Genomic DNA, 12,833 nt, shown 5'->3' on the forward strand with positions numbered 1-12,833 from the left:
TGTCACCGTACCATGCATATCACTAATTCGAAACACCAACATGGTTCAAATTCAAATGGTACCGATTGTACTGAGCCTGAATGAGACACAGCAGGAAAGGAAAAACTCTGAAGCAGTCAAGCAGGTACTATATACAAGGGCAACAGAGTGAAGTACTTCTAACAGCTACATGTACCGTCACTTTTTTTGAAACCAAATTGTTGTTAACCTTTGACAGTTATCTGACATCACAGCTGATCTAAGAAGGTGCTGCATCTTAGCCACCTTGCCTAACCTACTCCTAGAAACGCAATGGCCTACGTGCGCTGTTCACCCGGGAAACCTGCAAGTGACAGTTAGCTGTATCAGGAGATGCTCAGAAGTATCACATTAAGCAGCAGGATTATTTTCATCAGGTGTATAGGATGAGAACTTAGTATCACATTAAGCAGCAGGATTATTTTCATCAGGTGTGTAGGATGAGAACTTACAACATGAGACTTCCATTCGGCTTTGCATCCCTCAGAGACACCAAACTGTGGTTGCCTCCGGATGTGTTCATGGAATATGTGCACAAGGACCACAGCATCAAGAGCAGCATACTCTTTCTACAAAACGGAAGCATGCAGACAACTATTTTTAGCAATGGAGCTTCAAAACAGGATACGTTACCAAATATGTGCTCAGTTTAGTGTTAACAAAAAATAGAGCAGGTTGGACCTAATTTACACTAATGCTTCCCAGTTCCCATGAAGATATGCATAGGCCAGAATCAAATGAAAGTAAATATGGTTAGCACATGAGAACAAGGGGGCTTATGTGCCAGATTTTTTTTCAAGGTAATAATTAATAATACTATTTTTCCTTTTAGCCACAAATAGCTTATGTAGTTCCTCAAGCAAAGCTTATGAGGAAAGGTTAGCATGAGAAGAATTTATCATCAAGCCAACATATTATAGTGTGCAAATATTACAAACCAGTTGTTCATACCTAGAACGACACTCATATGGATCACAGGACTGTTTTAAGGAAACAAGGAAAAGGAGTTCAACAATAATGACAGCAGACCTGCTTTTGGCTGAGTGGCCGTTGCTCCCAGTTGCTATTTCGTCGTGTCTTGTTCAAACCAGCTCCTAATATTTCCTGACAGCGTTTTCAGAATACATAAAGATGGAGTAGTAGCAAACATGTCTACATAAGGAGAAAATGTCAAAAGTAGATGTACAACAGTTAACCACAACCACTTTATTATATGATGATTGTATATTTATCTACCTTTGACAATCCAGAGAGACCACCAGTAACCCCTTTAAACAGCTTCTGCATATCAAGCAGCATTTTATAGGACTGGAAACATTCCAATTCGCCATAGGATTGAGCTAGCTGATGAAGATCACATTGAATGTCGAAACCTTTAGTGTGCAATGTACAAAAAGGTAAGTATTGTTCAATAAAGTGCCCCAGAAGAAAATGCTATTTCCTAAATAAGACCATATGGGAAGACAAAAGTACATATAACATACCCAGTTTTAGTATATTAGATGAACACATAATTCGCCTGAAGCAGCTGTCCAATACTTTTGGGTCATCTTCATACAGCTTAATCAGATCAAAGATGAAGGCTATCTTATCTGATGCAATTTGTATGATTGAGACCTGAAAAGAGCTAAAATCAGCAAAAAGGAGAGCTAATTTGCAGTGAGATAAGAACAAAAGAGAGAACAAATATACAGTGGTACCAAAAGAATAAAGCTTCCAGATAATTAGCAGAAACAAAAGAATGAAATGGAAAAGTGAGCAACAACTAGACCACCTACAGTGACACATGATACACCTAAACGATCATTTAACCTAATTTACTCAGCCATATTTCTTGAGGAGCAACTAAATTAGTGAGGATTTGACTCACCCAAAGGCCAATGCCACTTAGCTATAACTTGTATAACACAAATTAGAGTTATACCTGAAAAAACTAAACAAACATGGAAACTTACACCAATTTAAACCAAGGTGTTCCTTACCTTACTAGGTTTGCTATTTTTCTCAAAATTTGGTCTCCACTCACAATCCATGCCGATAATTTTACACGCTTCAATACAACTTGTTGCATTAAGCAGCCCATTGATCTCATCAACCCAGACAATTTCTTGTACATCCAATTTCTTCAGATCTAAGTAATCAGATCCACAAAATACATTCTCTGGAACTGCCTCGTACATAATTAGAACACATCAAGCATACAAATGTAATTAATAGACCAAAAGGTTTCAGCAAATCATGTATTCATGTGAATGTTTCCTCGAAGTGATGTTCATAACTCATAACGGGTTCGAACATTGTTAAGGTCAGATAAAGTGAACTATACAAGGGGATACCAACAAAAATGCAATATATAAGTCATAATTGGAATGTTAGGTCGACTGAATTAGTGGCTCCATTTCCACCTAACGCCATCCGTTCATTCATAAACAAGATAACCCTGATGGGGTTCAACAGCATGTTAATAAGTTTGCTTTTTCTCTCTCCTCTTCCAGTACTGGTGATATTTCCCCATCACGGTGAAACATTTGTTTCTAGATGTTTTCGTTTCAAGAAACAACCTTTTAAACTTTTTTTCCTCGAATGACGCAGGAGGACTGCGTGTCATTTCATTTAAGGAAACAACCTTTTAAACTAGTTAGCATGATTCGAATGGTCAATCTGTAACCCAGATTTTTGGTGCCAAGTCATCTATGCAGAAGTAGTGTCAAATGTCATTTTGAGAGGCTTGCAAATTGGATGGAAAATACTGAAATCTTCTATGAACTGTTAAATGTTGTTTTGAGTGGCTTATAATACACATCTTCGTAATATTTTTTTATTAGATAACCCAATTTTAAAGTTGAAGTTTTAACCAGAAAGTCATGTAACATGGTTGTTCTTGTGGATGTTATACAATCACAAGGAAATGCAAGTTGAGTGGATTTTTAACAGCTAATGCAAGAATAAATGGGTGGTCCTACAACATAAACTATTGTTAACCACTACAAAGAGAAATGGCTACTAAATTAACAGAATATGTCTCTGGATACATAACGTCCTAAACTACTAGGTGTTAGCTTACCCAAAGAATCGACATAACATTCAAGGGAGTACCGCTGGCAAAGCTCGTCAACTTTCTCCATATAACCAGCTTCCATGGCCAAATATACCTACACAAGAAAATCTGCAAAATTATTATTTTTTATGATGTTGATGATTATTATCAAGAAAATATAGATAGGGATCAGATTCTAAGAACTACTATGCATGGCCAACACATACCCCCCCCCCAAAAAAAAAAAGAGTAATTCTCCTCGTCACTTCATCCAACAAAACTAAATGCAAGGGCATATAGATTCCACACCTTGACCATATGAATCTGCCATTTTGGTAAATAATGCATTTTTTGGGGTATATCTAAACAACACACTGATTGTGACAATGTGGATGCACGTTACCAGGTATTCCACGAGTTTTGTTTCCTTCTTGGCCCGGGCTTCAGCAATATCCCAGCACCCTTTCTCAGCCAACTTCTTTACTAAACTGCAAAAAAAAATTGTTTTCACAATCCTAAAAGTTTGGTAAAGAGCATATTTGTAGGGACTTTGCATTGAGCAACAGGAGAGTCACCTCTCTTTGTACAAATAGCTAACATCTGGGAACTCTTCTGTAAGGTCATGTTCTTTTACCAACTTGTTTGCACTCTTTAGCATTTTCATATCTAGAAACTTTTGAATGAGCAAAGATATCATTTCCTTGCCCATGAAAGTAGCACACTCCTCAGCGATATCTAATTGATAGTTTTCAATCAATTTTATGAGAAAGGACTCATCACAGCATTGGATAGAAAATCGTGTTATCAGAGCCACAGCAATTGCATTGGATTCTGATTCCATAAAGCATTTTACATACTGTCTTAGATGTTCCCTTGCTTTCACTAGATCATCATCCAACTCTGAACCATACAAAGCATGAGCCATATCTCTCAACTCAATTTCAAATGTCTCAAGAAGCTTAACCAATATGCGGTTCTCATGGGGTACAACAGAATCAAGGATATTGAGAACAAGTTGCGCAGCAAGGTACTTTGCGTCCAAAAAATCTTTCTGTACGGATTCAACAGATTTCAAGTGCTTTAAAGAAGATGTCAACATATGGCTGAACCCTTCAGAATAAGTTTTCCCTAGCAGTGGCACAATATACATACACTGGACAGCATATGTGAATGGCCCTGGCTGTGGTGCATTATGCAATGCCACTTTTACCAGCTGCATAAGGATCTTAAACTTTGAGGTTGCTTTGTTGGTACCTGAATTAAAAAGTAACAAAAGTTCATAAACTCAGACGTATCATAAGCGTAACCATAACACTGCAAGAATGTGTACCATCAGCAAACTTTGACACGATATTGTGATAGCCCTAAAAACATGTTGATATGCCTAACATTTACCTCATGAATTACAGATTTTACAGGAACTGATACAGGCAAATAGTAGTTAACAACATATAAAACAGGATGCTTCACAAGCCCTTTTAGAAGATCTGGTGTGATAATTAAACTTTACAGCGAAATAAAACCAGCTGCAGCTAACATTCCAACATATGAAGAAATACAGATAGTGAAATATGGAAGCCGAAGAAACATGTAATTTATTTGTAGGCATACCATATACATAGCAGTCCTTTAAGAGATAAATGAAAGTGGCTGGAGGAACGTGCGATAGATCAGAAAAGGCGTGCAAGCATATGGAGCGCTCATCATTGTGCTGATTGGTTCCAGGGCCTTCCTGAGTAACTTCTTTGAAACAACCCATGCTTCATCAAAGCATTGTTAGCCTGTATAGAACAGCACACGAATCCAGAATTAAACATCATGAATGCAACCTTTTTCCATGAAAACTAAAAGATGTACACATTGTGCATGAGTTCAATTAATTTAACAGAAAATGGTAACGGCAGATATGTGATCCTCCTTCAAGAAAAACATATAGGCAGCATCATGTTATTTTTGCTTGAAGTATTTGTATTTCAACCAAGCTGCAGATTTTTTTTCCTTTTGGATGGACTGGAATTGTCAATATTTGCAAATTCTCCACTTATAAAAGACCTAGAGCCTCGACTGTTCAACCATAACCAGGGGCGGACCCAGCATAGGACATGGGTGTACACATGTACACCCGATAATTCTTGCAAACGAAATCGAAGTTAGTAGGTAATATATTGTAACTGGATTCGGTTCCGAATACAAATAGTTTTGTTAGGGTTTGAGGTGCTCCGTCTCGCACAGCAGAAGGAAAGAGAAGGGGCGGGCATACCTGGAGGATGCGCTCGTCGCCGGCAAAGGGCTGGGCGCAGACAGGACAAATGGCGCCGCCGCTCGCCCAGTCGTCGCCGCCAGGGAAGGAAGAGCAAGGGAGGAGAGAGTCCGAAAGAAGGGAGGAGATGAACCTGAGGCCCTGAGCGGCTGAGCCCTGAGCGGGAGGGCTGTCAATGAGCCGACCTCGAGCGAGCCTGCCACCTAAAGCTGGAGGATCCCGAGCCGAGGTTGATAGCCTGACAATCTAGTCTCAATAGAAATTTTATGGACATTTATAAATGTTATATCGTATCAGCAAATTTGCTGATATGGCAGGATCATTACTAGAAGAGAGAACGGAGAAGAGAGAACGGAGAGTTTCATAAATGTGAGAGGAGTTTTATCCCTATAATACTCATCCAGTTCGGTTACCAAGTTTACAGTCTTTATAATAGTGCAATGAAACTATGCTTTTAGATTAGCCTAAGAGACGCATTTAATTCGATAAATAAATGGAGAGAGAAATGTTGTTGTTTTACTGCCATGCCCAACGAGGGATACCCCCGAGGTAGTGAGTTCGTCGGTAGGGTGTCCTCGAGATCAGGAACTCGAAGGTGCAAAGGAACACAAGGTTTAGATAGGTTCGGGCTGCCGAGAGCGTAATAACCTACGTTCTGTGTGGTTTGTATTGCCTTTGATGATGATTTTCTCCGAGGGGGTCCCTGTCCGCCCTTGTATAGTTACAACAGATATAGGGCGTGGGTCATATCCCATCCCGTGCACCCGGGTCTGACAAGCCCCCGAGCTCTTCGTAGCCGAGTACTGCAGGCATCCGAGTACTTCTGAAGGCGTCTTCGAGTTCTCCAGAACTTTGCCTTGAAGGTGTCCTCCGAGTACTTCCTTGGCAGCGTCGAGACTGTGAGGTGCTCATGTCCTGAGTAGTTGTCCAGTCTTCTTTATATGGGGTGCGATTAAACTCGCACTCCATATAGAGTAGCCCCTAAGCCTTAGGTTGACTCGTAGAATCAGGCTGAGGGTCAATTTAATCTCGAGTTTTCTGTCCTTATCTTCCAGTAAATTTGAAAAATAAGTCGCTGATGACACGTATCCCGCGGCCCCCCCGAGCCTTAAATCCAAATTCTCAGATTTTGGAATAAAAGATCCAAAGAATCGTGGCATGCAATGTATGACAGCAAAGATTTGATGGTGAACATGGGCAAATTGGTGTAGTGAATTTGAAAACCTCTTTTTTCGGGATAAGTTCCCTAAAAATGGTTAAACAAATATTATCCCAAAAACACCCAAAATTACCTCTCAAATCAACTTTTGTGCCCAAAGCCAATGACTAACTAAATCCTCTGGGTAATAATTTGAACAAACCCCTTGTTTCGAAATAAAATCCCTGAAATAATGGTTAACAAAGCATCTACCCAATATAGATCTTAAAAATTCTCTTGGATCGGGTACTGTCAAGTTGTTGTACAGCATCTGGCATGAAAACATGAGAGCTGTCCCTTGAGGCACGCTGAGTGTCTTGGCGCATCAAGCCCCTCGAGCCAGGAGCCAGATGATAAGCATAAGGTAGTCGTAGCAGAAAGGTGGCGCTAGCCCTAGAGCCCAAGCATGGAGCAAGTAGCCGCCCGTGCATGAACAGTCGATAAAGCCATCTAGTTGGAATCGATCCCGACTAGGATTATAGTCAAGACAAGTAGTCGAAGTAGTCGAACAGGTATAGAACCAGTCATAAACAAGTAAACTTCTTATCATGGTATCAAGGCCCCTTCAGCAACATAGTGTACAAGTTGAAAACAAGTAATATGTTACTGGAAAATAAGGAAGCGAAACCCCTTTAGCAGATTTGCGCGTAGTACCAGTTGTAAACCAGTAGTACAGCGTTATACTGGAAGTATCAATCTCCAGGCACCAAATAGAAGATGTTTCCGATTGATCAAGGATGAAACCGAGTACATGTTCAATATTCCAAGAATTTGGTACCTCCTGCCCATCCGGGTAGTGTAAGCGATAAGATCCAGGGTCTGTAACCTTGTGCACAATGAAAGATCCTTCCCACCATAAATTAAGCTTGTGTAGCCCGGTATCATCCTAGATTCGTCGAAGAACCATATCTCTAACATTGGAAGAGCGTCGTTGAACGTTGCTGTCGTGGTAACGACGAACTCCTTGTAAGTAGCGGGCCGACTGCAATAATGTATTGCATTAGATCTCTTCAGCTGAGTCGAGCTCGAGATGTCTAGCAGCGCCAGCCTCGCCTTCTTCAAACATCTCCAGTCGTGAAGAGTTCCACATCACATCAGCTGGTAATATAGCTTCAGACCCATATACGAGAAAGAAAGGTGACTGGCCTGTGGGTTTGCTTGGCTGTGTACGAAGCCCCCAAACTACTGATGAGATCTCATGGATCCACTTACCGCCCTTTTTGCTGTTCTCCTCATAGAGTCGTTTCTTCAATCCATCAAGAATCAAGCCGTTGGCGCGCTCAACCTGGCCATTGGCCCGCGGGTGAGCCACTGAAACGTATTTGACTTCAATGGAGCTGCGTTCACAGAAATCCTAGAACTAATACGAGTGGAAATTGGATCCTAAATCTGTGATAATGGTGTTGGGGAAGCCAAAGCGGTGTAAGATATCGTAGATGAAAGTAATCACTCGATCTGCAATGAGCGTTGCAATTGGCTTGTACTCGATCCACTTGGTAAACTTGTCGATAGCCACCAACACGTGTGTGAAACCTTCTGGCGCAGTTGTTAAAGGCTCTATCATGTCCAGGCGCCAGCATACAAACGGCCATGAAGGTAGTATGGTGATGAGGTTATGAGCCGAAACATGAGGCTGTTTGCCAAAGAATTGGCAGTTGGTGCACTGGTGAACGAGTGCTTCGATATCTGCCAAAGAAGTCGGCCAGTAGAAACCAGAACGAAACGCCTTACCAACTAGTGTGCGTGAAGCTGCATGGTTACCACACACGCCTTCGTGAATCTCTTGGAGTATCTCTTTGCCCTCCTCCGTGCTGACACACTTCATGAGTATGCCTGACGCCGATCCATGCTTGTACATATTTCTCCCGACTACAACATACCCTTTGCTGCGCCGTAGGATATGAGTAGCTTCAACGCTTTTTGGATCGATACCGGAGGGTAGTTTGTGCTCCTGCATATAGTCGATGAAGGCCACCCTCCAGTTGACCTCGACCATCAAGACCTCTCGGTCCAGTTCCTTGGGACCCTGAGCGATGGAACTTGAGTCTGGCACCCTGATGGAAGGGTGATGCAACTCGTGAACGAAAACTCCCGGTGGGACGTTAGCTCGATTAGAACCCAATTTGGAGAGCACATCCGCGTCCACATTGTTGTCGCGAACCACATGGTGAATTTCCAGCCCTGAGAATTTTTTCTCGAGCTTTCGTATTTCCATAACGTAGGTATCCATGGTATCCTTATTGATGTCCTACTTCTTGTTGACTTGTTGAACCACTAGTAAAGAGTCACCATAGATGAGTAGTCGCTTGATGCCCATAGTGATTGCCAGGCGTAGCCCGTGCAATAGTGCTTCGTACTCGGCCTCGTTGTTAGAAACCTCAAATAGTATTTGAAATATGTACGTGAGCTGCTCTCCTCTTGGGCTGATGAAAAGTACTCCCGCACCACCGCCACCAAGCTTGAGTCAGCCGTCGAAGTACATGACCCAATGCTCTGGCTGGATGGTTGGGGCTTCCACTTGGTTTTCTCACCACTCCGTCATGAAGTCGACTAGTGCCTACAACTTGATGGCTATCCGGGGCTTGAAGTCGAGTGTGAGGTCTCCCAGCTCTGCCACCCACTTGGAGATGCGCCCGATAGCATCCTGATTGTGGAGGATATCCGCCAATGGGAAGTCGGAGACCACCAGGATATTATATGCATCAAAGTAGCGCGAAGCTTCCTGGAAGTGATGAGTATACCGTAAAGTATTTTCTGAATTGTTCAGCAATGAACCTTAGATTTGGGGAGGACTTCACTGACGAAGTAAATTGGTTGCTACACCCCAAAGGCGTGGCCTTCCTCCTGGCGTTCCACCACAATTGCCGTGCTGACGATGTGAGTAGTCGCGGTGATGTAGAGTAGCAGGTTCTCGCCTGGTTGGGGAGCTGTTAGGATGGATGGTGACTGTAGATGGTGCTTGAGGTCTTGCAGCGCCTGGTTTGCCTCCTCGGTCCTCTTGAACTTGTCGTGGAGCTTGAGCAATTTGAAGAAGGGTAGACCCATTTCTCCAAGTCGGGAGATCAATTGGTTCAAAGCTGTCATGCAACTAGTGAACTTCTAGACGTCCTTGATGGTCTTTGGAGCATCCATGGCTGTTATGGCGTTTATCTTCTCTGGATTTGCTTCGATCCCACGGTGACTTACAATGAACTCGAGTAGTTTGCCTTGGGGCACGCCAAAGACGCACTTCGTCAGGTTAAGCTTCCATCAAAATCGTGGCAACCTCTTGAAGGTCTCCTCGAGATCAGCGATGAACTCATGGTGGGATCTGATCTTGATGACCACGTCATCCACGTAAGATTCAATGTTGCGGTGCAGCTGGTCCGCGAGACACAGTTGGATGGCCCGTTGGTAGGTGGCTCCTGCGTTCTTCAACCCGAATGACATCGTGGTGTATGCGTATGCTCCAAAGGGGGTGATGAACGCTATTTTGATCTGGTCTTCCTCCTTGAGAGCTATCTGATGATAGCCCAAGTAGCAGTCGAGGAAGGAGAGTAAGACGCAGCCAACCGTCGAGTCGATGACTTGGTCGATGTGTGGGAGCGCGAAGGGATCGTTCGGGCAGTGTTTATTAAGATCAATATAATCCATACACATCCTCCTTTCATTGTTATTCTTTTTCAATACAAGTACAGTGTTAGCTAGCCACTCGGGGTGGTACACTTCTTTAGGGTTGACTTTTAGGCAGTGCTCGATCAACTCCTTGGGCACCCCTGGCATATCCGCTGGTTTCCACGCGAATATATCCCGGTGTGCCCGAAGGAAGCTGATGAGCACGCTTTCCTATTTGTCGCCTAAGCCGTCTTCGCTCAAAGCAGTCTTGGACGGATCACCCTCTTGCATCTAGATGGTGTTGATGCCGATGTCGTTGGGGTTGGGTTTAACCCTCGACTGGCTAGGCCGCTGGTTGGAGATCTCCATCTCTGTGTTGGTCAGCTTCAGTGCGGCTGCGAGTACTTCTGCCGACGGCTCCAGCATGCGTGAAGTTGTGGCGTACTCGATCGCCTCCTGGTCGTAGTCGTACGACTTCTTCAGGTCGCCACGGATTGTGAGTACACTTGTCTTGCCTGGCTTCTTGAGTAGCAGGTAGATGTAGTGGGGCATGGCCATGAATTTGGCTAGTGCCGGTCTGCCAAGGATGGATGGTACGACGAGTCAAAATCTCCACCTCAAACTTTATGTACTCGGTGCGGTAATTGTCTTTTGTTTCGAAGGTGACTGGCAGGACCACTGACCCGAGTGGTGTAGCCGCGTTACCCGGGATGATGCCGTAGAAGGGAGCTTTGCTAGGAGTGAGCATCTTCGAAATGTCCAGTCCCATCTTCTTCAGGGTACTCATGAAGAACAGGCTGAGGTCACTCCTGCCGTCGATGAGTACTCGGGTGAGCTGTGAGCCCGCCATGATAGAGTCTAGGACGAGCAGGAATTTTTTCAGCTCGAAGAAGCTGGTCCATTGATCGTCCCTGGAAAAGGAGATCGGGACCTCGAGGCCTTGTCGTGGACGGCTCCACATAGAGTACTTTGTGCAGGGTTAGCTTCTGCGCATGCTTGGAGGGGAATCCGCCGTCTCCACCAAAGATGATGTTGACGATGTTCTTTGGATCCTGGAAGTCTTGAGCCCCCGACTTGTCACCTCCTTCATCATCCTCCTTGTCCTTTCACTTTCCTGCTTGATGGAGGGGTGGTGCGTTGAGTGATTTGTGGATGGTGACGCACTCGAAGAGCGTGTGCCGCGACTTCAGCTGTACCGGGCATTGTTTGTGCAAGACTTGCTCGTATTCCGAGTGGTTGTTCCCTGACTTCTTGCCACGCGGGTTGCGCTTGACAGCCATGACTTCATGGTTTGGCTTGCGCTTTCGGGTGTTCCCCGGAGTGGTTCCGCTGGTTTTTGTCAAAATGGCCGTTGCCATTTGTCACACCCGGTTTTGAAAAGGGAACCGAATGCATCTCATATGTGCGCCAGGATCAAATTCCACACATATGATAGTGTGACACCCTAGGTGTCAAATAGAGCAAGCCAATAGGAAGAATGTTTGGTGTGGATTAAATTGTGTGAAAACTAAGTAAAGTTATGAAAATAAGGGTATTTGTGTAAATTTATGAAAGTACAAGTCCTTTTATGTAATTTAGTTGAAGTATAAAAGTGATATCCAAAAATTACCAAGGGTCAAAATGTAAAAGGTGAAAGTCATCATGACCAGTCATAAATGCTTGCAGATAAGCCCAAGATTACATAAAATTTACATTACTATGGACAAAAACTTTGTTAAGTTTGAATTGAGTGCAAAAGTGTAAAATAAAGCAGTATACTTTAGGTTTATGAACTTGAGCCCTAAAGCAAAGTTGTAGGATTTGAAAAGTTCTACAACTTCTATTTTGATCATTTCCTCATTAGAGATTTGGATCAGTGGGAAAATTTAGTTTACAGTGAAGTCCCTGAGATTTTTGCAAATATGAACGAGGTCCCTCGGACCTCCTCCCCTCGTCTTCCTCCTCTGGCACATGCTCTGCTTCCCCTGCTTCACCCGCTGCTCCTCTGCCGCCGGTGTCAGCGCCGCTTCCCCGGCCATGTGCCGAGCCTCGGCCGTTCCCCGGCGCCACCTCTAGCTCCTAGCTGCTCCACGCGTCACTTGGACGCCGGCCACCGCCTTAGCTCCTCCTCCCTGGACCTCTCGCGCGCGCGCCACGCCAACCCGAGCGCCACCCGGCCGCCACCTCGTCGTCGCCGTGTTCCGCGCTCATGCCTGCTCCTCTCCCTTTCTTCTTTTGCCTAGTAGCTCCAGCGTGCGGTACCTAACCCATTTCCCTCCCTCTCCGTTGCCGTGAGCACCCAGAGCCCTGAACACCCCTGCCGCCACCTTCTCCAACTCCGGCGACCTCCTGCTCACCGTGGGCAGCCCACTCCAGTCCACCCCGCACCACTACGACCCCCTAGGAAGCTTCCCCTCATCTCACTGACGCTCCCAAGCCACTCCCCATGGCCAGACCTCCACCGGAGCTACCTCGCCGTCGATCCCCTCCTCGCCGGTAAGCTACTGTCGTCGTCGAGCCCTTATCCCCGCCCCTCCTCCGCCCCTCCTCCGCCCAATCCGACCACCCCAACAGCTTCCCCTCCTCCTGCTGCAGCTGTCAAGCCCGAGCTTGGCCCTCCTCCTCGCCAGGAACCTCCTCGCCGACGAGCTCCCCTCCGCCGCCGCCTCGGCCGCCATGGGAACCTCACCTCCGGCCATCCCCTCTTCCTCCCAAGCCTACCCATGGATGCGCCGTGAGCTCCTGGT

General features: G+C 44.9%; 1 protein-coding gene across 3 annotated transcripts; it reads right to left on the reverse strand.

The window, feature by feature from the left end:
* Positions 1 to 2: 2 nt before the first annotated feature.
* On the reverse strand, positions 3 to 5,522 carry LOC112885880 (exonuclease mut-7 homolog). Of its 3 annotated transcripts, XM_025951565.1 has the most exons (11): positions 5,316 to 5,511; positions 4,667 to 4,836; positions 3,631 to 4,309; positions 3,459 to 3,543; positions 3,083 to 3,170; positions 2,001 to 2,185; positions 1,503 to 1,635; positions 1,255 to 1,391; positions 1,048 to 1,122; positions 471 to 587; positions 3 to 322 (listed from the first exon to the last, which is right to left on the reverse strand). In XM_025951565.1, exons 2-11 carry the CDS (start codon positions 4,812 to 4,814, stop codon positions 281 to 283), a joined length of 1,689 nt encoding a protein of 562 aa, XP_025807350.1. In that variant the 5' UTR covers positions 4,815 to 4,836; positions 5,316 to 5,511; the 3' UTR covers positions 3 to 280. The 3 variants fall into 3 exon arrangements, with proteins under 3 accessions (XP_025807350.1, XP_025807351.1, XP_025807352.1); XM_025951566.1 differs by lacking the exon at positions 2,001 to 2,185 and having other exon boundaries at positions 3,083 to 3,184; positions 5,316 to 5,517; XM_025951567.1 differs by lacking the exons at positions 3 to 322; positions 471 to 587 and having other exon boundaries at positions 1,048 to 1,170; positions 5,316 to 5,522.
* Positions 5,523 to 12,833: the final 7,311 nt, after the last annotated feature.

The sequence above is a fragment of the Panicum hallii genome, chromosome 3, assembly GCF_002211085.1.
Source record: "Panicum hallii strain FIL2 chromosome 3, PHallii_v3.1, whole genome shotgun sequence".
NCBI lineage: Eukaryota > Viridiplantae > Streptophyta > Magnoliopsida > Poales > Poaceae > Panicum > Panicum hallii.

What these genes read in the sequence shown, in the direction of transcription:
- LOC112885880 (XM_025951565.1), bottom strand. Translation starts at nt 4,814, where the DNA reads ATGGGTTGTTTCAAAGAAGTTACTCAGGAAGGCCCTGGAACCAATCAG. An exon ending in AGCTATTTGTACAAAGAGAG is followed by an intron (nt 3,544 to 3,630) that starts GTGACTCTCCTG and finishes TTTTTTTTGCAG; the next exon opens with TTTAGTAAAGAAGTTGGCTG. An exon ending in GGCCACTCAGCCAAAAGCAG is followed by an intron (nt 588 to 1,047) that starts GTCTGCTGTCAT and finishes TCCGTTTTGTAG; the next exon opens with AAAGAGTATGCTGCTCTTGA.